This window comes from Hemicordylus capensis, chromosome 1, assembly GCF_027244095.1.
Source record: "Hemicordylus capensis ecotype Gifberg chromosome 1, rHemCap1.1.pri, whole genome shotgun sequence".
Taxonomy (NCBI): Eukaryota; Metazoa; Chordata; class Lepidosauria; order Squamata; family Cordylidae; genus Hemicordylus; species Hemicordylus capensis.
Window position 1 is genome coordinate 344,589,235 of NC_069657.1, and position 25,724 is coordinate 344,614,958.

General features: G+C 41.9%; 1 protein-coding gene across 2 annotated transcripts in view; it reads right to left on the reverse strand.

Moving 5' to 3' along the window:
* The window catches only part of ECHDC1 (ethylmalonyl-CoA decarboxylase 1), a 39,813-nt gene that overhangs the window by 4,334 nt on the left and 9,755 nt on the right, over window positions 1-25,724 (reverse strand). Inside the window, exons 2-6 of one of the 2 annotated variants that reach the window (XM_053285711.1) lie at window positions 24,752-25,377; window positions 15,439-15,660; window positions 13,393-13,535; window positions 10,068-10,120; window positions 7,494-7,574 (exon numbers count right to left, since the gene is read on the reverse strand). In XM_053285711.1, coding sequence (XP_053141686.1) covers window positions 7,494-7,574; window positions 10,068-10,120; window positions 13,393-13,535; window positions 15,439-15,658 — 497 coding nt within the window. In that variant the 5' untranslated portion in view covers window positions 15,659-15,660; window positions 24,752-25,377. The remainder of the gene's footprint in view (window positions 1-7,493; window positions 7,575-10,067; window positions 10,121-13,392; window positions 13,536-15,438; window positions 15,661-24,751; window positions 25,378-25,724) is intronic. The other variant, XM_053285703.1, reaches the window with a different exon arrangement.

Genomic DNA, 25,724 nt, shown 5'->3' on the forward strand with positions numbered 1-25,724 from the left:
CAGGTGAAGCATGGAAAACCAGGTTGGAGATAAGTGGTAGGTGGGTGGGCGAAAGAGTACAAGCATACTGGTAGCAAATTTTCCCTTGTCAGATGATGGAGGAGACAAAAAGGTGTGTTCAGCCACCAAAAATGTGGCCCCAGGTGGGTTTATACATCATGCTTCCTCACATAAGATAGGCTAAGACTTCTCACAACAAAAAAGTCAAACACAAACCAAAACAAAAAGTTACACAAAACAAATGTAAGATATGAGCAATGAAGAACAGACTGCACACCGAACAATTCCTGTAAGCTTTCTTCGAGTATGACTGTCTGCTTTCTAAAAGCTTCTAAAATTTGGGGGCTTAGCTGGACATCATCAGGGAGTGACTTCTACAGTAGTGAGGCTGCAACTGAAAAGGCCTTTCCGGAGTTTGCCCAGACTTCAGCCATTGAAACCCTGAGCACTGCCTCTTAGATCTAGACTGAAGAAAGTAAAAAATGGGAAGATTTGATAAGAACCTGAGAGGGGAGGTACATATGGTTACAAAGAGATAACATATACTGTAAACTAATAAAAATGTGCAATTTATCCAATCTGCACTTGTCCCACTGACGTTTGCACAGCAGCATGTTCTGACACAACAAGCAATATCTTGTGTAATGTACACCCACACTTGACTGTGCAAAGGAATAAGCTTCAGCACTAAAATGGATTTTAAGGTTGCTGGAGGATACACTAAATAAGCTGAGTCATATGTCTCTACAAAAGAGTTACTGGACATACGCATATTTTTCTGCATTATTGCTATATGAAGAGAGATATTGTACTGGTTTAACAAATGAGTAATGCCACCAAGTTAAACAGACAATAATTCAACACACTACAGTACAAGTTCTTTTGTCCTTCATGTTGGAGAAATAGCAAGTTTAACCAGTACCCAAAAGTTTACTCATGTTGTTTTGAGGCACGATGGATCTTGACCTATATATAACCAAGTTAAACAAATAAAACCCACCCTTCTACATGACTGACTATTTAAACAATAGTTGAACTACCTGACTGAAGATAATGTAATTTTTCAAGTCTGAAGGAGGGGAAAAACCCATTCAGCTCTAATATGAAATCTTATTATTTCCATATTAAGAAAGGGACCTGGTGTTCAAGCATCAGGTGAACAATCCAGGCATTATTAGCCACTTTTAGAACTGCTGGAGATGTCTCCATCTCCAACAGTTCTGAAAGTGGCTAATAATGCCTGGATTGTTCACCTGATGTTTGAACACCCCATACTGGTTTTAACAGATCAACTGATCAATGGAAGACTAAACAAATGCCCACTGAACACCATGCACACAGCACACCCTCAGAGAACTGAGCCAGTACTGTGCCTTCTGGGATGTCATTTGCTCCCACAAACATGCTGTGCCAAGCTCACAGTCTTGTGTCAGCTTGCATTTCTCAAGAACAACTCATGAATATGCAAATGCTGTGTGTGAAATTTAGGCCATATACTGCCTTGTTAAAGGGAGGCTATTGTAAATCAAGGCAACTTCATTTCAAATAAATACCCATCTTGTTCACCTAAATGCTGCCTTTGATTCAAAAAGAATAAAGAAAGACTTTAATATTTACAAGACAAGATGCTTTGATGTCCTTTAATATTATAAAACTGGTGATTCAAGTGGTCTGGTCTGGAATACTAATGACTGTAGAGTTTTCATAGGAATGAGGTATAAAGCAGCACAAGAAACTGGGCTATCACAGCCACAAGATTCAAATTAATGGAGAGTGGGGAAGGAGGGGCAAGTGGTTAGCCAAGCAAAATGTTGGAGCCAGGCATCTCAATAGCCACTCTCTTCTGGTGACACTCACACATAGACAGGGCTTCATATATTCTACACATCTGCAATTGTGCCTTGCAGATATAGAACTCAACATCAGCTCTGAGGGGGAGTGGAGACAGGCTTGAAAGTGTGGGAGTCATGCTGGAAGTCATGATACATCCTCTCCCAGATGTATCAAAGGGCAATCCCAGAGCAGAGGGCCCTCTGTGGGTCAGTTGGTGTCTGCTTCAGGGACCTTGAAGAGTCCAAGTTAGTCAGAGGCTCTGCCCAAGGAAGACTTGAGCTGCTTGACCATGCAAGGGGACTTGAGCTGCTTGACTATGGTCAGGAGGCTGGGGATGGGATTCAGACTGGTGAGGAACCAGATCCACAACAGTAATCACATCAACTGTCCTAAGAATCCTTACTTCCTGTGAACTTCCAAGAGTTCATGATCCCAGAAATGCAAAGCAGTGAAAATTCTCTATGTGTTATGTGTCCCTATGTATCACGGTTAAAGGAAAGGGAACCAGCCTCTACCCTAGTTCCACAACAGCAGGGAAGTCGCTGCAGTTTGAAAGGAGTGCTTTTGTCTGCATTATAGGGTAAAAAGAAGTGACCTGGAAGAGTGGAGGGGAATGGCCTCCCCTCGTCCAAATGGCACTCCCAACAACAATTCCCAGCACAAGGCCAGATCTAGCCAATTCCAGCATTTAGCATTTCAACTCCGTCCCAAACCCCAAGCTCTACAGCAGGCTTTTAAAAAGGCACCACATCTGTACTGCTCTGAACTGCTTCATAATGGTAAGCACTATACACAAATTGGCTGGGCCACTGGAACTCTTCCAAATATGTCTAATACACACCCAGGCCTCCTTCCACCTAGACAACAAACTCCCTCAAGTCTTTTGTTTTCTAGTGTGATGTAAAAGATACCTTATACCAGGGCAGCACAATTTTGTCCCTCAAGCTGTTCTGAACTACAGAGGGCCCTGCTTTCTACCAAATCACAGGTCCAAATAGGTGGCTCAATACTGACCAGCAGTAGAATTCAAACCCAACTTGCATAAAAGTGTGTTGTAGCTCAACTTCCATATAATTCATGCATAGGATGCCTTCTGCCACATACCCATTTGTATATGGTGTGAGTGGTGTGTTTGCCATGCCCCCATCCCATGCTGCCCAGTAACCTAAGAACACAGAAACATGCAGATAGTATTGTGCTTCTCATATGATCCTACCAAATAGTGTCTCTGATCCAGCCTTGGACATTCCAAAACTTCTTCCTATCTGCACCTGTGCTTCTCACACGGTCTCTCCATTCTTAAGTTACCAGAGCAGCATGGGATGGAGCCACTAGGGAAGGTAAGAGTACCAGCCCAGTAATACAACCATCAGTTTTCCCTCCCCAATTTAGACTTTATTAGTAGCACTGGGTGGAGTTAAGTCATTAAGGCTAAAACCATGTCTTTGGTTAGCAGAAGAATTAACATGGAATATCAAACTACAGCTTCTCACCTCAGGCAATCCTGTAATTACATAGTGCTTCGTGCTTGTAATTATACAGTAATATCCAGAATGCGTGGCTAAAAGAAAGCTATTTTTAAACATTTTTTAGGAAGTTGAAACATTTTTCCTGCATGGAACAATTTTAACTTTAGATTATTCAGTGTCAAATATCTGATTAGGACTCCATGCTAAAATTATATTATGTCAGCTTTCTAATTAAGTGGACTCAGATAGGGGGTGCTGACATTTTCACATGTACACACACACTCGGAAGAACAAAAAGACCACCAAACGAGAGGCACTCTGTACCCCAGACCAGGGGTTCCCAACCCTGGGCCCTCAGATGCTGTTGGAATACAAGTCCCATTATCCCCAGTCATAATGTTATGGTGACCCAGCATCACCAGACCCAAGAGAGTTAACAGGAAGTGAACCCCTGTCTTGACTGATAGGCTGGTAACCCCCAGGTCTTGACCAATCAGCCCACCAGGTGGTTGGGACAGGAGGGCTGCTGGGAGGAAGGAGGAGGAAGTGGAGAGTACAGCCCAGCATGGAGTCTGCACCCACATGGTGAATGCTGCAGGACAATCTCTCAGGATGAGATTTGCAGGAGGCTTGATCTTATCAGGAACTGACGAGTTTTCAAGGGAAATGAAGCCAGGGCTTTATGGCTTCGGAATCTAGTGTAGGGGAAAGTATGTTTAGTCAGACTTTGCGTTAGGGATTTATTTTGCTGAGTGTGCTTTGCATATTCCTGAATAGCTGTTCTTTATAACTGAGTAACTAAGTTCCATTACATACCACCCCAGAAAGATCTGAGTGCTTTGAAACATTCTTGTAACCAGCCTAAGCATTTTTAAGTGCATCTAAAAAGCTAAAGCCTCAGATGGCTTTAGCAATTGTAAAGCCACAGATGGCTTTAGCAACAGTTGCCAGTCTGTAGCAACTGAATAAACTGGGGTGGGGTGGTTTTTTTTCTCCTTTTATTTTTACAAGCCTCTCAGAGTTGGTTATTAACCCAGGAGAAGAGGGGGCCACTAGTGCAAACACATCCTCAAAAAGAGCTTGGCCAATTAGCACATGCAGGCAAATGCTTGGGGAGCAGGTTTTTGTATGTTCCCAATACCCAGTTCCAGAGAGACCCTGGATGAAAGCACTCTAGCCCAATGGTCAGATCTCTGAAAGTTTCAGAGTGCTTGGTGGCAACGAGTTTAAACTACCAGAATTTTTTCTTTTTCTTTCTGGCCTTTTGAAATATAAAGATTTTAAACCAACCAGTCTGCTTCTCAGAGCACTCAGAGCTGTGACTCAGCTGATAAGAGTCTTCCTCATGAGCTAGCTGAATGAGAAGGCTGGTCAGAGGAAAATCCACTAGAAATGGGAGTTGCAGTCCAATAATATCTGGGAACCCAAGGCTGGGAACCCCTGCCCTAGACTATAAATGACCAACACAAACTGCTGATGTGAACAACTATAGCTATAATATTTGGTCAAACCAAGATCAGCAATAAACAAGAAGTTCAAGTAAGAACTAATCTGCCTGCTTTCCTTTCACTATAATCTTAACTGATCAATACCATCTTTAATCGGGGTGAATAACATCATCACAAACTACACCACTGAGGTGTCTCTGTGTGTCACTCACTATAATTGTACCAAATTTGGTTCAAATCGGTTAGGCGGTTCACAAGTTAGCTCACTTGCTTCTCAAAGGTTCATGTATCCACCATCTTGAATCAGGGTGGATGACATCATCACAAACTACACCTCTGAGGTGTCCCTAGTACTGTACCCAATTTGGTTCAAATCGGTCACGGCATTGCAAGGTTGATAGAGGGAGATACAGACAGACAGACACAAAGCTGTGTGATCTCATAAGTTTGCTTTCCTTATGGAAAGTAGGCTAAAAATTAACAAAATATGAATATCATGAACATACATGAATACCAACAGAGAGCAATGCCCCGATACGTTACACTAGAAGGGTTTAATACACCTCCACATGGCTTGATAAAGTCATGTAGTCTCTTGAATTTTGTCATAGTCTATCAGTCCAGTGCTTTTGCCACAGAAAATAAGGATACTTTTTTGGCTTGTGTAGACTGACTCTTGACTCACCTGTTCCCACCCAACTTCCAGATCACGTGTTATCACTATCCTGACAACTGACCAAGAGTATTGTCTTAATGTTTTCACATGCCAATATTAGAAAGCAATACACCGCAAGAGCTATTCCGCCCATAATTGTGAAACTCTGCATAAAACTCGAGAACAGCTAGGAAGCATTGTGAGATTGTTTTTGATTGGCTGGCTCTTTGTATTGCAGACGGTGTGGGAATTTCAAGGGTGAGTTTTTTAAAAATATGCATCATTTATTTGGAGGATAATTTTACATGGATGTTTTAGGTGTGCGTTACCTGCCCAAGCATATAGGAGAATGGCTAGAAGTTAAAAGGAAGGAAGGGAGGGAGGGAGGAAGGGAGGAAGGGAAGGAAGGAAGGAGTTTTTAAATTCACTAATTACAGACATACAGGAAGATTCACAAAGGCCTTGTGATGCCGGAGCCTCGCTGCAGCAAACGATCCCCAGCAGCACCATGAAGGAAGAGGCAGTGTGTGTGTGGAACTATTGCCTCCACCCCACCATATACACTCTCCTTGTTCTGTGCTACAAAATGCAGCAGCTTGGAAGACCAGCACTGTGTTCATTGTTGCTTAATTCCAGATTACTGGCATTTACTCATCATCATGCTCATCATCAGCAATGGTCTGTTCAAGTAAAAAGAAAAACACAACACCAAAACACTGCTTGTTGGGTTTTGTTTTAAATGTAGGTTTAAAACTGAGCAGAAAGTTAGCAAATTCTTTTCTCATGGGAATTCTCATGGTACAGCCTTTTTATAACATGAGAGGAAATAATTTAAAGTGCATATAGTACATATAAAGATCAGACAGCATAAGATTCAAAACAGAAACAGGATCTCCCAGTTCATTTATTAACTTTTATTTATAAAATTTGTTGTCTTTCTACCAACATACACACAAGCCAATTTCCAATTTTAGCTAAAACCAAATAGCACAACAAAAACACATTTCTAAAAACACATTACTTTAAATTCAAAACTGTTTAGTTTTGTTTTTATTAGACTGTTTTTACTGTATATTGTAAAATTTTAACTGTTTTTACTCTGCTTTGTATTTTAAATTTGTACACTGCCTAGAGATGTACATATCGGGGGTATAAAAATATGATAAATAAATAATAAATTTAGATTACATTAAGATCCTCAAGAGAGGTCCATCTCCGCATGCTGCCAGACTGTTTGGTGGTGATTGGGGAGCAGGCCTCCTCTATAGTCACTCCTGGCCTTGGAATGCGCTCCCTATAGACATTCATGCTTTAACATCTTTTCCAGCCTTCAAAAGAGCCCTTAAGAGAGATTTTTTTTAGCCTGGCTTTTAGTAACCTTTGAATGTTTTACATTGATGTTTTAACAGTTTGTTTTATTTTGTCTTTATTGTATTTATTTTTGTAAACCACCTAGAACTTTTGGAGTCAGGTGGTATATAAATCAAATAAATAAAATAAAATAGCACAGAAAACAGCAAGAAGTGCAGGTGAGACATGGAGGCGGGAATGCGCAGGACCCAACTGCCACTCTCTTGTGGGAATGGGAATACTGAGATGGTTGGCCATGTGCTTCTGTATTGTTCTTTCTATCATGAGCTGCGTTCCACATATATTGCTCCTCTCATTCTTAGATACCCTGACAATTCAGATTAATTTTATATAAATTTCTTTCTTTCTGATAAACACACTTAAGTTTCACACTCAGTAGCCAAATTCTGTATGGCTGCGATGAAAATTCGCTCATGGTATGTCAGAAACGGTCAATTTTAATCGTCCCTCCTTTTGCTTTTTAATTTTATTTTATCCTATACTTTTTTATCTCAATCTTCTATGTAACCGATTCTACGTGTATATGCATGTATGTGTTTATATTGCTATCTACCCTCAGGGTAGATTTATTTGATCTGGATTGTGTATTTCATCAAAGATCGCAATAAACTGAACTGAACTGAACTGCATTGCCACTCTCTCTCCCTGGATACAATTCCTAGATGAAAAGGATGTCAAAACATGGCCCAAGTCTGTTCAATTTGGCTTTTAACCTACCTGAAGTCACACGCTGTGGTCAATTCTGCTCCTCCTCCCAGAGCTTTTCCTTGAACTAATGCAACCGTAATTAGAGGTAACCTAAACAAAATGGGAGGAAAATCAGAAACATTACAAAATACAAAACAGTCGAGGAACTGGTGGATAATTATGCAAAGTCATCAGTGCCTGGAGAAAGTATACAGCACACATTAAGTGCACACACACTCTGCAGAGATTTCAAGAGATTTCAACCCCTGCTAACTTGGCAAAGAGCCAAGAACCTTTTAACGTGGTGATTCTCTTTATTTAGCAGGGGGAGAGTAACTGGCCCTGTCCACCCCCAGCACAGCACCTCCAGTGACTGTTGCAGGTGTCTATCTTATGTTTCTTTTTAGATTGTGAGCCCTTCGAGGACAGGGTTCCATCTTATTTGTTTGTTATTTCTCCGTGTAAACTGCCCTGAGCCATTTTTGGAAGGGCGGTATAGAAATCAAATGAATGAATGAATGAAGAGGGCAGGGGGGGAAATCAGGAGTCAGCTAGAACACTGAAGTATTTTTTAAACTTGTGTGGGGCTGGCACCGACCCATCTGTCTAGTTTTTAACTATCCACCCGGCTACTGTTAGGTGAAAGAACCATTTACAGTCTCTCACACAACCAATGTTCTAAGAATCATCAGCTGCACCTTACATAAAAACAAGGCATGTAGGAGAAGTAATAACTTGCAATTAACTGCACTTACGAGGATTACTGTATATCAGCATATAGAGGCAAGATTTTATTAATGGTAAACTCTTTTGAGGGTGGGTTTCAACTTGAGGAAACATACATTCCAGGCGGGTTCAGATGTAGCATGGAACCTGCCGTTTGTCCAACCTCCCTCTGCCTTGGGAGTGTGCACTCCCCGCTCCCATCCCAGCATGCATGCCTATTTCCATTGGAGGTAAGGATATACAGAAACTGGTCATTGCATCTGCATCCACCAACCACTCAGTCCACAGCACCAGAATGGTTGAACTTCACTGCAGTGCAGAAATTTGAGTAAGGCTGGCATTCGGACCACAATACCAGACTGGTTACATTCAGTGGGAAGCGCCATCCCTAAGTTGCACAAGGACTGGAAGTATTTCTATTACCTTGTGTGCATGATGGACAATAAAGACACTTTTGAAGAGAAAGATGAAGTGAGATTGTGGCTTGCTACTGGCATTAAGAACTCGCCATAACTTTTTATTCCCTCTGTTACAATCAGAGAGCCCTGTCTTCACTCTCATGCTCAGTCACATTATTCTTATGTGACCTTGGACAGCTATTACGCTTTCTATGCCTCTACGTCAGTGCAGTAAATCTACAGGCTTTTCAAAAACGCTCCCAACAATGGAGAATCTGAATAAAGGTCAGAGTAGTACAAAAATTTCACTCAAGTCCCAGTGCTCAGATAAGACATTTAAAAACCTCATAAAAGCAGAGGCCAGAGAGATCACTAACATGTAATACAGTCTCCTGATTACTAAGATACTATTGAAACGAAGCCTTACTTGTGGGAGAAAAAACACAACAGATGGTAGATTAAACTAACATTCTCCTCCCCTGCACATGTTCCTTCCATGTACCTATGTAGGTTGTGGAGACACTGCTTGCCAACTTTTAAAAGATGACTGGCCTCTATTGGGGGTGGGGGCAGGGTGGCAAGGAAAGAAGGGGATAAATGCATTTTCAAAATACTTCAACACTTCCTTTAACCTGAGAAAGCAGAGTTTGGGATTTTTCCTCCTAAGGGTATGTGTGTGTGTGTGTTGAAAACCTGCACCATGGTTCCAAATACCAAATTAACACCTTTGTGTCACCTCCAGCCTCAGATGCAAGATGCCTCTAAATATCAGTTGCAGGGGAGCAACAGAAAGAGAGAGGGCATGCCCTCACCTCTTGCCTGTGGGCTTCTCAGGGGCATCTGGTGGGCCACTGTGTGTAACAGGATGCTGGACTAGACAGGCCTTGGGCCTGATCCAACAGGGCTTCTTATGAAAGAAACCAAGAGTTCAGTTAACAAACTTTTCCAGACTTACAATACAGGCAAATCTCGTTATCCGCGGATCTGATATCCACGGTTTCGCATATCTGTGGCCGGGTCACTGACACCTGCCTTCGGCACATATGGGAGACAAATGGTCAATTTCCACATATCCGCAGTTTAGAGATGGCCGGAAATGAACTCAGAGTTTTGTAAAAGGAAGCCATTTTGTGGCTCTTAGTTTTAAAATTCCCATTTCCCCAACAAAAAATCATGGAATAATGGAAGAATTTGGACTTCTGGAGGACACTGCTAGATAGCTGGAGGCCTGCAGAGCAAGGCAGGGCACTTCACTTGTTTTTACCACAGTTTCCCAACCTCCAGGAACCTAACCCCCCATCCCCATTGACCCAATGCCCCGTTATCTGTGGTTTTGTTACCCACTGTAATCTGTGGGAATGGAACCCCCACAGACAACGGGGTTCATCTGTATGCTATTCAATAGATGCCACTTCTGAAAATGTTGGTAGAACTTCAGTTCTATCTAGTAAATTTTAAAAGAGAAAACACAATACATTACCTCATAAGTCTGGTTAAGGTGTTTTGCATGAACATACACATGTTCATCCCATCCTAGAAATAAAATACAAAAAATCAGGTTAAATCATCCCGAAGAACAAGAGTGTCAATAGGAATAGTCTACCTGGAATATTTTGTGCAAGCCCTCTTGCTTTCAATGGAAGTTTGGAAAGGATACAATTCCCATACAACTTGCCCAGATATTGTGCTCTTCTGTTTTTGGAAAAACCGGACCAGCTTTTACCTTTGTATGAAACTGAAGTTTATGTGGGGTTTAAAAGTTACTATCAAGTAAATCTTGACATCACAAGTACATGGAAATCAATCTCTCTGTCCTCCTCCACATTTACTTGCCAAGTTAACTTACATATCAAACTGTGTGGGTTTTTTCACAGAACAAAAAGGGGATTCCCCCCCAGCTTTCAAAAAGTAGTATTTAGAATACAACAGAAATTTGGGAGGAGGGCAGGCAGGAAAAACCCAAGCTATGGATTAATAAACTGATTTCTGCATTTACCTCCCAAACAAAGCCACATTAAAACATGAAGAGTCATATCTCCCTTCATTTATATAATACATAGGAAGTTAAAGAGCATTACCATGGAAAAGTCGACAAGTGTTTTGGGTTTTTTTGCATTTGTACTTGCCAAATTGGCAAGTGCCAATGATCCCTAATGGCAGTATATTTCCCATTGTGAAGGGAAAGCATTTTAACCTCTCAGGTAACTTATGTCTAGGTTCAAGAGATCACAGCATGGCATAGCTGTGCAGTACAATTTTCTTCTGTGAACATGACCACAATTCAACACAAATGAAACACATGCCTCAATTTCCCATGGAAACAAATGCTTAACTTCCATTACTGGAAGTCATGGAAATCATGGGTCCTTCCATTAATGGAAGCAGCTCTCACCAGCCATGGTCCAAATGCTGCCTAATATCTTGGATTACCTAATTGTGCTAGCTGCATCTAATCACGCTGTTAAAATTCCTTTGCATTTGGAACATCACAGCAGCCCGACATGCCAAACAGATTCAGTTCATCAGATGAGAGACCTACTCATACTTTTCACTGGTTGCAATATAACTATTGCAATTACCCCTTCCTTCTCCCTTAAACAAAATTCAATGGGGGTTATTTGGAGCCAGTTCAAAACAGCCTGCTGAGGCACCAATATGCCAATATGATGGATGTCATATCTGTGATATGCCAGCATGCGTTATGCCAAATGATGCTTAAATAAAATAAGCCTTCTTGGCATATTTAGAAAGCAAATTGTTCCTACTAAGTTGAAATAGCATTTTCTTATTTGTTCTGAACTATTACAATGACAAGAGAATTTGTTCGGGATTCTTCAACAAGCAATATTATCACTAACATGTGCTGCAAGGAGCATCATAGGAATTTAGGAAGCTGTCTTCTACGAAGTCAAGGCATTGGTCCATCCAGCTCAGTATTGTCTACACAGACTGGCAGCAGCTTCTCCAAGGTTGCAGGCAGGAGTATCTCTCAGCCCAATCTTGGAGATGCCAGGAAGGGAACTTGGAACCTTCTGCACGCAAGCATGCAGGTGCTCTTCCCAGAGTGGCCCCATCCCCTAAGGGGAATATCTTACAGTGCTCACATGTGGTCTCCCATTCAAAGAGAGATCCAACTGAAATGAATTAACACTGCTCATTTCATAATACAAAAAGGCAAGATGCAGTCCAAAGACACATCCTCAAGGATGCGAGGTCAGACCCCACCTGTACTTTTCATCATTTATATATCTGTTTCCTAAGAGTCAGAAATCTGGAAGCAAAAAAGAAGAAGCACATCACTGTAATTAAAATACAGGGAATGATTATTCCAAAGGTAAGCACACTTAAGTCCAAATAATTTCAAAGGGAGAAATTTAAGCACATTCTTAACTCACATTGTAATCAATGGGACTAAGAAGTTCTTATGTCGGCTAGATCATGCCCATGATTTTTAAAAGCTGCCTGTGTGATTTGGGAAGTTTGACACATGATTTTTAGACAATTGATTTTTTTTTTAAATTGCCAGGATGAATCTGTTGCTGAGGCAAGGCTTTGTTCTAATTACTTTAACTGTCAAACTTGTCCATTCCTGTCTTCGTGAGGAAAATTAAATACATGAACTGCCACAGGAATTCCAATTTATTGAACCAAATTTGGAAATCAGTAATTGCACAAGTTCACGATTCAAGCCAAGTAGTGCAGTGAATTAGACTTACAAAGCTGGGACAGAAACATATGAAGGTCAACTATGTGAGCAACATCTTTCCATGAGAATGAACAAAACCATCCTCAGCGTAAACCTAAGTGATGTCAGGGAAGTGAAAGTGCTTTTCAAGACTGGCTAGAAAACCACTGTTAAGTTGCAGCAGCATCATCTACTCTTAAAGGGATGCAAGACAGCTGATTATGCACCCAAGCCCTTTTCTTAAAATCCTGTTTCCACATTTACTCTGCAAATCTCAGCCAAAAGACTTGGACTGAATACTTGCACAAAATCTCCTGAGCTATGTGTGTGCCAATATGGTTCAATACTGGGAATTCCTGCCTGATCCTACGTAGCTTTACTTGTAAATTATTCCAGAACAGGATTTATTCCCAAGCGTGCCAAGGATTGCAGCCTTCGAAAAAATTGCTTTCTTTCAACATGAGCCTTCTTCCAGTTTGATTTCTTTCTCATTAACTGAATTGCATTTGAAGATAATCCTTTAATGGTTTGAGAAACTATTCGTTCTCATTGTCTTATGTGCATAGAGTCTTACTCCTCTGAACAGTTCTAGGGACGGAAGTTTTTAAAAGAAACTAGTTGGGTCGGGTGCAGAGCATCTGAGCCTCTAGTTCTCCCCCCTACTTCCCCCCTCCCTCTCAGTTTTCCCTCTGTTCTCAGCCCCACCTCCGTCCGCTGCCGTTTTCTTCCCCCCACTGCTGTTTTCTCCCCCCCACCCCACTTGCCTGCAAGCCTGTCCCCCTGCCGGCTGCTCGCTCGCAAACTCTCACAAGAGCTGCCACACATGGGATTAGCGATGGGTATGCCTTAGATAAATATATAGAGAGAGGAATACACAGAAAGAATATGCAACTTGGGATTCTGGGTAATAAGTCAAAAAACATCACCAACAGCTTTGTAATTTCTCATTCTTTTCTGAAACGCATGTTCAACACCCAGACATGAAATAAATAACTGTGGAAGAGTAAAGGGAGGGTTGGCAGTTCAGAGTTTTTTAGATTCTTCTTCCTTCAGGACAAAATATTTTAGAACATTAAGAAGTGTATCTTTTCATGGAAAGTCAATATCTGCCATCACTTACCTGTGGGCTGGACAGTGCCCTGACCGCATTCAAATCAGATCCAGAACAAAATGTATTTTCTGCACCACAAACAATAAGCCCTTTCCCATCCTTCCAGCTTTCCAGCTCAGCAACTCTTTCTTGTAGTTCTATCATCATCGTACCTGCCATTAGCAAGAGGAACAGCAAAGGGACATCTTCAGTGTGCAGCTTTACAATAAAACATGCTACTAGGGTAGAAGAAAAAGGGAGAAAATGAAATCAGTACCTTTAAAACAAAAGCAGCTTACTACACACATGCAGCAAAACATCACTGAAAGGTTGAGAGCAAAGGGGCGGGGAGGACTGAGGCGAGCCAAATGCAGCCATGATGATGTCCCTGAATCTTGCATGGTGGACTGTGCCTGCTGCCAGCAGCAAGGGACACATTTGGGCTGCTGACTATAGAAGACAAGAGCTTTCAAGACTGTGAAACACAAATCCGACTTAACATCTCTAATTCAAATGCACATTTTGAGAGAGACAGAATTCCAGTTAAATCAACTGTGTCCCAGTTGAAATGATATAGTCTGGATATAGTCTGGATATAGTGGGAAACTGATGATGTAAGGACTCATGCTAATAATTGTCTGGAAAGGTTCAGTGTAAAGGACTGAGTAGGAAAAGCAAAACAGAAACAAGAAATCCGGGGTCTCTCTTCCACAACATAGGTACAGCATTCTCTCCAAGAGGGGTGTGGGGTGGGTGGGTTGGTGTGTGTGTGTGTGTGTGTGTGTGTGTGTGTGTGTGTAACCGATTCATATCCCTTTCTCCCCATCATGACACTCAAGGCAAGTATGTGGGGTTCCCAAGCAGTCACCTATCCAGGCACTGAACAGACCACAACCTGCTTTGGTTCAACAAAGTTTCTCTATCATGTGCCCTCATACGCAGACCATGCCCTGGTCTGCGTATGAAAGTGTGAAAGTATTAAGAGCTACACTTTCTACTCTTTACTACTAGAAAGGCATTGCAGAGTGCCGTCTAACAAAAACAGCTATTTCCCCTTAGATTCTGATGCATCATCCACTCCTTGATAATTGTTTAGTTTACTACTCTAATACAAAGAGGTATTTAATGGGGGATACAGTGTTCTTGGTGATTTGAATCTACCCAACATGCAGGTGATGCAAAACACAGTGGTCCAGCTCCTGCCAACAAGGGACCATTGGGAGGAAGCATCGGTCGCCACTGCCTGCCTACAGACTGCTGGTGGAATAATTTAAGGTGCTAGTTGTGATCTATGAAGTCTTAAACAGCTTTTCTGCCTCTGCAATCAGCCACGGTTAACCTTCAGCTGTTACTTCAGTAACAACTACGAACACTAACAGCAGATGGAGAGATGTTCATGCTAGCTGATAAAAACTTGTGGGCGTCTCAAAGTCCACTATGAAAGCAGGACAAGCCATTTTTACTTTGGCAGGCATTGTGTGGCAATTACCAACGTAATACTGGGTGGATCTAGCTCTATGTGTTTGCTTAGTCTAGCAGCATTCAGATATTAAAATTATCGCTGCTTGAGGCCTTCGGAACAGATCAGTTTCCGAATTTAAATAAACCACTGGATAAAACAAAATACTGTGTCTGGGATACACTGGCAAATCGGAAGAGAAAAGAATTGCAGCAAGAACTCCCTTGCTGAAGCAGAGGGAGAGATCAGAGAGTTGGGTTCCCTCCATTGTCCTGGCTAGAGAGACCCACTGCCATCTGGCTCCTCTCCTCCATGAGCTGTGGCCATCTGCAACTATTCCACCAGCCCCTTCATTAGAGATGCTGATCGTTAGACTAGAAGTTCTAATATATTTATTTTATCCATATTGTAACCTGCTTTGAGAACTCAGGCTGAAAAGCGGGATAAACATCTAAATAAAACAAAATAATTGACACTTATTTATTTTACCTATTTAACACCTGTGTGATTAAAAGCGAGATCTTCTTTTGCTAATGGTTAAGTGTTAAGGTGTTGTTGTTTTCGTTTTTCTCATTGGACACACTGAGAAGAAGCAAACAAATTAACTTTGTTAATACCTGTGAATGCATTCATATACTTTGGGTTATTCAATGTAAGTATTCCAATGCCATCATGTTCTTTAGAAAGGTTGATAGATCCACCAGCGAACTGCTGTAATTTTTTCTTTATTTCCTCCTCCTCAAAACCATGGGTATGGTTATAAAAAGACAAAGTTCTTTGTTGCAGCAATCTGCCATTAGTAATTCGATGTAAACTTTTCCATAATATAACTGCCATTTCTGGAAAGGAACACAAGAGAAGTCGAAAGGCTACATCGAGATGAAACTTCTCTACATATTTCTCTGTACGACCCAAACAACAAAGAGTCTTGTGACACTTTTGAGAACAAATTTATTGCAAAAAAAGCTTTTGTGGACTTCAGTCCACTTCAGCAGATGCATGAAGTATTATCCTCAGTAGGGAGGTGTATACAAGTGTGTGGAAGTATGCGTGCTGAACATACATACAGTTTTAAAATGAAAGAGAAAGATAACTTAGTGGTAAAGCATATACTTTGCAAAGAGGAGATCTCAGGTTCAGTCCCCATCACCTCCCATTAAAGAGTTCAGGTAGTGGTGAGGGGAAACACCTCTGTCTAAGAATCTAGAGAACTACTGCCAATCAGAATAAATAATACTAGACGAGACAGGCCAATGGTCTGATTTGGCATTTGACAGGTTCACATGTAGGACATCCGCCATCTGTGCTAGTCAGTACAATCGGGCGGGTGTGTGTGTGTGTGTGCCCACTGTGATTTTTAACAAGGTATACACCTTAAGTGGCGCAGTGGTAAAATGCTTGACTAACAAGCAGAAGGTTGCCGGTTCAATTCCCCGCTGGTATATTTCCCAGACTATGGGAAACTCCTATATCGGGCAGCAGCGATATAGGAAGGTGCTCAAAGGCATCATCTCATACTGCGCCAGAGAGGCAATGGTAAACCTCTCCTGTATTCTACCAAAGACAACCACAGAGCTCTGTGGGTGCCAGGAGTCGAAATCGTCTTGGCGGCACACTTTACCTTTATATACCTCTAGAGATGGAAAATAGGTGATAGCATTGTAACACTTTCAGTTTTCAGTGTGTTGTCATGTGTTTATTGTCCTGACCAGCAGCCAAATTTGCAATGGAGTTTTAAAAACACAAAATATTCTATAAAATTTCATCAATGTTGTCAGAGGAACAGAAATGAAAAATTGGCAGGAATGTCCCACAAAGAGTACTCCATAGAGTACTCCAACGATTTGTACTTTGTTACCCCAACCATGACCCTAACCCTTTCCACTGTGCAAAAATGACTGCAGTTTTACTCTAATTGTTTGCTCTGTCTGCACTGCTGTAAAGGAGGGCTGTTCCTACTGTGTTGCACAGTTACAGTTGTGATTTCATTTCATTGTGCAATATTTAGTAGGACCAGAACAGGCTGCCTCCACAACAGCGTGGGCGTGCTTTGTATAGCTCCACAGCAGCATGCTCAAAATGTGGACACTGCTTTGCACAGTATGTGATGGTAATAACTATACATCAACAAGTCCAAAGGTAGACAACACCCTGGATTTTACAGCCAGTTGATGATTATGAGTCAAGATGAGAAATTCACCCAATACCAGATAATTATCACAAAACTTACTTTACTCTCTCTTCTATTGTGCTGATTGTTGTACATATTGATTTGAGTCACAGATGAACAAAGTGGGTACAACAGTTCTAACAGCTGAATCTGAAAGACTCAACACTTGTGGACAAGCTTGGCATTAAAACAAATTCTTTCACATCAAGGTGAGTTATACAGCATCTCATTTTTATTTTATTTATTAAAAAGGACATTAAAGTTTGATTCAGAATTACACTCTAGTAATTTATGGAATGTCTGACATTTGATTTTACAGGATGGACAATATAATAGCTAATTAGCATTTTCATATAGAAATCTCCTTGGCAATTTAGTTTTATAGCATACTAAATCAACCAAGCATATTTTCAAGTTCTTTAGCTATGACTAAATCAGCCCTTGAAAATCTTGTCCTAAATCTGGCAAGTATATGCCCCAATATGCCATCAGTTCCACACACACTCAACACATTTATTTACAGAACAAAGAATTTTAAATGCACCATTTTCTTTACATCATCTATCTTGTTTAGCCTCACAGCAACCCTATTAACTATGGCTGCTAAGAGGGTTAGGGCTGAGAATGAAAGATTGCAAATTGTTCAAGCAAACTCAGTGAGTCAGGAGGAAGTTCTCCAGAGCTCTGTTTAACCCAGTAACAGTACCTAGTTCTCCAGATCTCTGTTTAACCCAGTAACACTACCTAGTTTGGCTTCCGGTGCTTTGATTCCTTGTGCACCTCCTAACATTCATTTCCAGCTTTGGTAGTTTAAGGACTACTACATTTTTCGTTACTTCTGCTCTCTTGTGACCCACTTGTTCCGATTAGTGCTAGAGACAAAACTAAGTCACTCCTGGCATTTTTATTTTCCAAGATAAAGCAATCATGTTTCCCTGTCCTTTTAGTTTTGGGTGCAACGAGGTCTTTTTGCACCCAAACAGACCACCCCAAATAAGTCTGGGTAACTCCTCCCACATTCACTATCGCTGCCTGATTTTTCACCATGCCTAATAATACCCTTTTGTCTCCCTCACCCTTCTTTTAGTTGTTTTGCTTAACATCCAAGGAAAAGATTTGATGGGGCTATCGCTCAGTGGCAGAGTATCTGCTTTGCATGCAGAAGGTCCCAGGTTCAACCTTGGCATCTCCAAGCAGGGCTGGAAAAGACTCCTGCCTGTAACCCTGGAGAAGCTGCTGCCAGTCCGTGCAGACAATGCTGAGCTAGATGGACCAGTGGTCTGGTTTGGTATAAGGCAGCTTCCTATGTACGGTTCCTTTTGGATTTTTAATCATGGACCAGCTGCCTGAAACCTTTGCCTACTCTAGCTCCATGACTTTTCAATGTGTATCCCTGAGGAGAGGACACCTCAACATGTCATTTCGACGCCCACTCTTTGCATCAGGCCTAGCCACATTTTACTGCTCCTGTGGCTTTAATAGCAGCCCGACACATATAAGGTCAGCTGTTTCCCGGCATGAAGGTAAGTGGTATAAAAGCCGCCTACATTTCTGCATGCCGGGCTGCAGGCCTATTTAAAAAGGGGGAAAAGGAAAAGTAGCAGCTGTCCGATCAAGCCCTGCTGCCAGTGCACTGCAATGTAGTCATGTTTGTTAACTCTTTATGTTTTTAATTGCCTTTTGTTCTGGAACGCCAAGGCCATGTACAATGTAATATTAAAAATCGAATTAACGAATATAACGTAGAACAAAAGAAGAAGAAATAGCAGCCAGTAAAATCAGTTTCAGTAGAAAAATTGGCAGCTGCAAACCCAGGCCCCCAATGCCCCAAAACCGCAGAAGACCAAGAGCAAGGAAGCAGAACACTTCTCAGCTCCACAGGCAACCACAAAAAAGGCCCTATGTCATGCACATGACAATTGTTAATCAGCAGCCATAGGCACACAAATAGATGGTAGATTTGGAAAGGCAACTAGATTCATTGGAGAGCAATGAGAGGTGGAATTATTTAGGGATAAGAGAACAAACAGCACCCTGAACTGGCCCCAGAGGCAAGCCAGGGCATCTGCTTGTTGAGAATGGAGTACTATGATCACTACAGGTAGCCATCGTCAGCTGTAGTTTCTGATGCTTTACAAGGATAGTCGACGTGTAATAAATTGCAATAATCCAACCAAGATGTGACCAAAGCATGGGCAATGTGCCAGATTTCTCAAGGACAGGATGCAGCTGGTGCACCCTTAGCCAAAGCTAAGCAGAGGCACTCCTGGCCACCTGATTGTCCCAGAGCAGGGTGGCATGTTTTGCAGTGTGGGCAAGGATTTGTTCTTATTTATTTATTCAATTGATACACCACCCTTCCTAAAGTGGATCAGGGCGGTTTACATTAAAGTAAAACACACATAACACAACAATTTTTTAAAAAAATGTAAAACAGATTAAAACTCATTAAAATTAAGACTAGATATCACTAAAAGCCAGGCTAAAAAGATGGGTCTTTAAGCTCTCCTGAACGCCTCCAAGGAAGACAATCCTCTTATATTCATGGTGAGCGCATTCCACAACCCGGGGCAACAGCCGAGAAGGCCCAATCCCAGGTCGCCACCAGATGAACCAGGGGCACCCGAAGACAGACCCCTCCTGATTCTCTTAATGAGTGGTGGGAATCTTGTAGAAAGGCACTCTCTCAGGTAACCTGAACCTAAGCCATTCAGGGCTCTAAAGGTAATAACCGAGAGACCAGTCTGCGGTAGCCAGACTGGTCTCTGGGACAACACAAAGGGACCACATAACACCAGTTCTAAAAGAACTGCACTGACTGCCAGTAAGTTTCTGGGTGAAATACAAAGTGCTGTTTATTACCTATAAAGCCACTAATGGCTTGAATCTAGGCTATTTGAGAGAGCGCCTCCTTTGTCATTCTCCCTGCCACCTGTTACAATCTTCTGGAGAGGACTGATTACGGTTGCCACCGGCTCGTTTGGGGACGACCTAGGACGAGACTTTCTCTGTGGCCGCCATGTGGCTTTGGAATATGATCCCTGCTAAAATAAGAGCATCTTCTTCTCTGTTTGTTTTCAGGAAGAACCTCAAGATTCTCCTCTTTTCTCAGGCTCTTAATTAGAATTAATTTTAATAATTTTTAAAACTTGTTTTAATAATTATTTTACTCCACTGTTTTTATTGTCATGTATTTTAATTTTGTGACTTTAAAATAGTTTAAATTCTGTACACTGCCCAGAGTAAATAAATAAATAAATAAATAAATAAATACACACCTTGTACTTTGCCCAGAAACATACTGGCAGCCCGTGCAACTGTTTAAGAACAGGCATAAGCAGTCCCTCTGGGTTACCCCAGAGACCAATCTGGCTGCCACATTTGGAACTAACTGAAATTTCCGAACTACATACAAAGGCAGCCCTACATAGAGCACATTGCAGTAGTCCAACCTGGAGCTTGTGTATCACTGTTTTCTCATCATTCTCCTCAATAAACAGGCACAGTTGTTGAATCAATCACAGCTAGTAAAAAGCACTCCTGGTCACAGCCTCAACCTGAGGCACCACGGTGAGACCTGGGTCTAAGAGCACTCCCAGACTACGAACCTGTTCTTTCTGGGGGATTCTAACTTCATCCAGACCAGGAGGTTCTACCACATCTTGCAACTTACAACCCCCAACAATGAGCATCTCCATCTTGCTTGGATTCAGCTTCAGTTTATTATCCCTCATCCAGCCTGTTTAAGCGCCTAACACCATTTCCTGATGTTGATGACAAGAAGAAATAGATTTGGGTGCCATCAGCATACTGATAACACCCAGCACCAAATTCCCTGATGACCTCACCCAGAGGTTTCATGTAGATGTTAAAAAGCATTGGTGACAGAATGAAGCCTTGAGGGACTCCATATTGAAGCTCCCGTTTTGAAGAGCAACTGTCATCAAGCACCACCATCTGAAATCTACCCAAGACATAGGAGTGGAACCACTGTAAAACAGTGCCTCTTATCCCCAAATCCCTCAGGCAATCCAGAAGAATACCACAGTCAATGGTATTGAATGCTGCTGAGAGATCCAAAAGAACCAGAAGATCACACTCCCTCTGTCAATTCCCTGGTGAAAGTCATCTATCAAGCTGACCGAAGCCATCTCAATCCCATAGCCCGCCCTAAAGCCAGTTTGAAATGGGTCTAGATAATTTATTTATTTGTTTGTTTGTTTATTTGAGACATTTAATATACCACCCACTCCGAAGACTCCGGGAGGTGCACAACAAGATGCAAACAGGCAACATTAAAAATTACATTCTAAATTAAAAACTAAAATAAGTACCAAAGAACAGAAAAATAAACTACAGGGCAAAAGCCTGGCGAAAAAGAAAAGTCTTCAATAGCGATTTGAAGATCGGTAAGGAAGGGGCTAGCCGGATCTGTAGGGGCAGAGAGTTCCAAAGGAGTGGGGCAGCAACCGAAAAGGCCCTTTCACGGGTCCTAGAGCCCCGAACATCTCGGAAATCAGGGACCGACAGAAGGGCCATCTGAAATGATCTAACCGGGCGGGATATAACTGGATGGGAGATGCAGGTCTGTAGGTAGACAGGCGCCAGGCCCCGCGAGGCTCTGAAGGTCAGAACCAGGACCTTAAATTGAGCTTGGAAGCGAATAGGCAACCAGTGCACTGACTGTAGGAGAGGTGTTACCCTGTCATAATCACTTTCCTCCAAGACTGCTTGGAGCTGGTGAGCCACCACCCTTCTCAATCATCTTACCCATCCATGGAAGGTTGGAGACTGGCCTATAATTATCCATCACCAAGGGATCCAGAGCAGGCTTCTTAAGAAGAGGTCTAAGCATGGCATACTTCAAACAAGGTGGCATCCTGCCATCCCTCAGTGAGGTACTAATGATACCAACTAGGCTAGCTCCAACAATCTCCCTGAAAGATGAAATCAGCCATATTGGGAATCTTGATACACAATAACTGGGGATCCAGTATGGTCAGAAGTAAGTGGGGGGAACCCTTCAGTTTCTTCTACTAAAAGATGGCTATTAATTGACTTTCCAATCTTGATGGGATGAGTAAATGCCAGGGAGGGGGGAAAACTGTTTACTCACTATGCTGATACACAGTATTAACTATGGCAGTAGTCTACTCTCAGTGTTTATAGTCGGCTGCTACTGCTACTAATATTAGATTATAAAGTCTTATCAAATGAAATAAACCCCATGTATGTCCCCTGTGTAGGGTTGCCAAATTCTTGATATCCAATATTCAGGTACCAGGCTGGGACCTGGAGGAAGAGTCCAGTGTGGGTCTGGAGGGTCCACAACAAAAGTATCCATTTACTTAAGCTGGACAGCTAAAAAAAACTGCAACCTTGCCCTCTGCTTTTCTGGCAACTAGCCCCAAAACAAACAAAATGGCCAGGTGGTTTTGATTTTTCTGACGGGCTAGCAATTCTATGACCAAAATCATTGAGGGAAAAGGTCTTTTTGTTTTGTTTTTAAATGCTACTGATGTCAGTGTTCATCCAAGTTGTTCCCCCACTATAAAGAATGATTTACTACATGCCCTTCATGAACGTTTGCTAGACTTGTCAGATCCCATTTAGAACCATGAGCATGAGTGACAGATGTATGTGTGCTGGGGGAGGACCCCTCCATGACCAAGCTTTCTTTAAAGGACACGAAGCCTCAGCCTCTAGAATTGGCTGAACAAGGCCAGCTATCCATTAACAAGTATGTCCCTGAAATGCAGGATAACAAAGTTATTTGTATAATGAGCTCATTGTCACTCGGCTTCACAGCTGTGTTACGAGGCTTCATGAATTAATTCCTGCAAAGTGCAGATCACATCACTGCAGGATGCAAGTTCTCAAAGCATCAAAGGACTGGAAATTATCTACTTTTTATTGTTATTAATGGAGATTACATTAGAACCTAGCCAAATCCTGGCTCTCAATTCTCTGTGGTAATAACTAGAAGAAAAGTCCTTTGCTTTTAGACTTGAGTGGGCAAGGGTAATTTTTATCATTCAATTTTTCCTCCACAAGAGATACGCTTCACCTAAAATAAATGAGAAAAAAGGGGCAAAGCATGTATTTATTATAAAAATTACAACTGTGGGATTTTAAAAATTGTTTGCCCTTTCATCTAATTTAGGATATATTTCACTTGCCTAATTTAATCTCATTTCTTTTTTCCCCCAGACATCATTACTTTGAAGGGCTCAATTTTCTGGATGGCAAACCAAGTGTTTTCCAATTTACTTTGAATTCATTTGTTGTGTCTCTTTTACGCTCCATGTAGACAATGGACTTGTTCTAGCAAACTGAAATGCATTTATAAAAACACACCATGACCTAGGCTTGGGAAGAGTTGTGTGTTGTTGGTCATGCCGTCGAGTCGGTGTCGACTCCTGGCAACCACAGAGCCATGTTGTTTTCTTGGTGGAATACAGGAGTGGTTTACCATTGCCTTCTCCCATGCAGTATGAGATGATATCTTTCGGCACCTTCCTATATCACTGCTGCCCAAAACAGGTGTTTCCCATATTCTGGGAAACCAGTGTGGATTTGAACCAACAGCCTCCTGCTCTCTAGGCAGGTTGCTTCCCTGCTGCGCCATTAGGTAGCTAATGGGAAGAGTTCGGGGCTGAATATTCCATACTAGCATCTTAGGCTATGGTGGGCCTAACCTACTTCACAGGGTTGTTGTGAAAGAGAAACTTAAGTATGTAGCTCTGGGCTCCTTGGAGGAAGAGTGGGATATAAATGTAAAAATAATAATAATAACAACAACTCCCTTGTTAATTAAATGAAGCAACCAAATAAATAAATAAATCCCACCCTGTTCTCTAAATGGCTCCCCACTAGAGTTGCTAACATCATCAGGTCATTTGTTAACCTTCAAATGAATGCAGATTTATCTTCTGTCCCCTTATGTCTGTTAGTATTTATAAATCACCTCTTAACTTTCACAGCACCCAAGATGATGTACAGCATTCTAGAAAATAATCAATATGACAACAAGCCAAGTATAAAATTAAGTGGCTGGCGGGGGCAAGGGGAACCCACTCAGGTACAAAAATTGCAAGGTTGACAACAGATCTCAACAGTTTTCCATCCTTCTTTCCAACTTCCAGCAATTAATCTGAAAAACAACCTATGTTGTAGCAACAACACTCCGCACCTCTATCCACTCCCAAAATGTTAACCATCACTGAAAAGTAGCAGTAAACAACAGGTTTAAAAAATACACACACACACACACACACCCACACACACACACACAATATCCTAGAAGTTCAAACCATCAAAGAGTTAAACCCACCTCTAATCACAGTAAGCCAGCAAAATCTAAAGGACTCAGATTTTTTCCAGAGATATTAAAGTTAAAACTTTGATAGGGTTTCAGTATGATCTTGGAAACGATAAGTGTGCTGCCTCTTTTAAGTTATTTGCAGCCAACAGCTGCTATGCAGGATGGTGAAACGTGGAAGCTCATGAACTCAACTCGAGCATAACCCACTTATACTGGAAGAACTTTTTAATCAAAGCCCACAGCCCTAAGGCCAAGATGGCTGCTGTTGTTCAGGCAGGGCAAAAGCACTTCTGTACCAGATGAACAATGAAGTCTCACTCTAGATTACTGACTAGTTTTATGGCAAACAGTAAAGGATTTTATTGCCCCCAAATATGCAGTGTCACGCCAACAATACCAGTCACAGAGGTAAATTACAAGACCAAAAACCACTTACTATGGCTGAATATTTTCTCTTCAAAATTCACCCTCACAAGAAAGTGACAAACTGAAATCTGTATGCCTTCTGGCACACTTTAGGACTGATGTCTTGATTCCAGATTTCACACTTTTTGGAGAGATCATAATGAAAGGTCTTGTGAATGAGAACATCATGGCCTTTAGACGGTAGCAGAGGTGAGAAACATTAGGTGACTCCACAGCTTTTCTGGTCTACACCTTGAACGATGAGGGAGCAGACTGTGTAGTGCCTGCTGCTGTACAGACGGAGGGGGTCAAGGGTGCTGGAACAATGCATCCGGTTTGGAAGAGCAAATGTGCAGACACGCTCTTAGTGTGGGCTCTGCCCCCATTCCCTCTCTGGCCATGGCAGGCAGGTGTGGGAAAACAAGAAGCCTCTCCCTTTTGTAGTTGTGGCTCCCTTTTCTCCAAGGGTCAGGAAGCAGAGGACATCAGGATGAGAAAACTGAATTGGGCACTTGACTAAACAACAGACAGAACTTTATCTACTACCAGATAAGGAATCCTCTCCAGACTCTTGATTTCATAAGCTTGAGTTTTATTCTATCTAGTAATCTTTTATGTTTTGTTCTTGAGAGGTTTGACCGAGTAGGGATCCTGAAACTGTGCAGGGTAGAGTCCGAAAGGAAAAGGGAGGGAAAGGAGAAGGAGAAAATAGAGTTATTTCTGAATAAACTCTTAGTTAAATCTACATAAAATTAATCTGTGTTCATGAGGGAAGGAGTTCCAAGGCACCTTGCTGTGAGCTCTCAGGAAAAACATGGAGCCCAAAACTACCCTGTACTAGGGATGTGCACGGACCACAGTCCGGTCCAAATTCAGACTAATCCACGGTTCTGCTAACCCGCTTGGCCCAGCCGCAAACCGGTTCAGTGGTTAGAGGGCTAGTGAGGGTGGTGGCGAACGATACCTTTAAAAAGAAAAAAAAACACGTCCTTACCAACGTAACC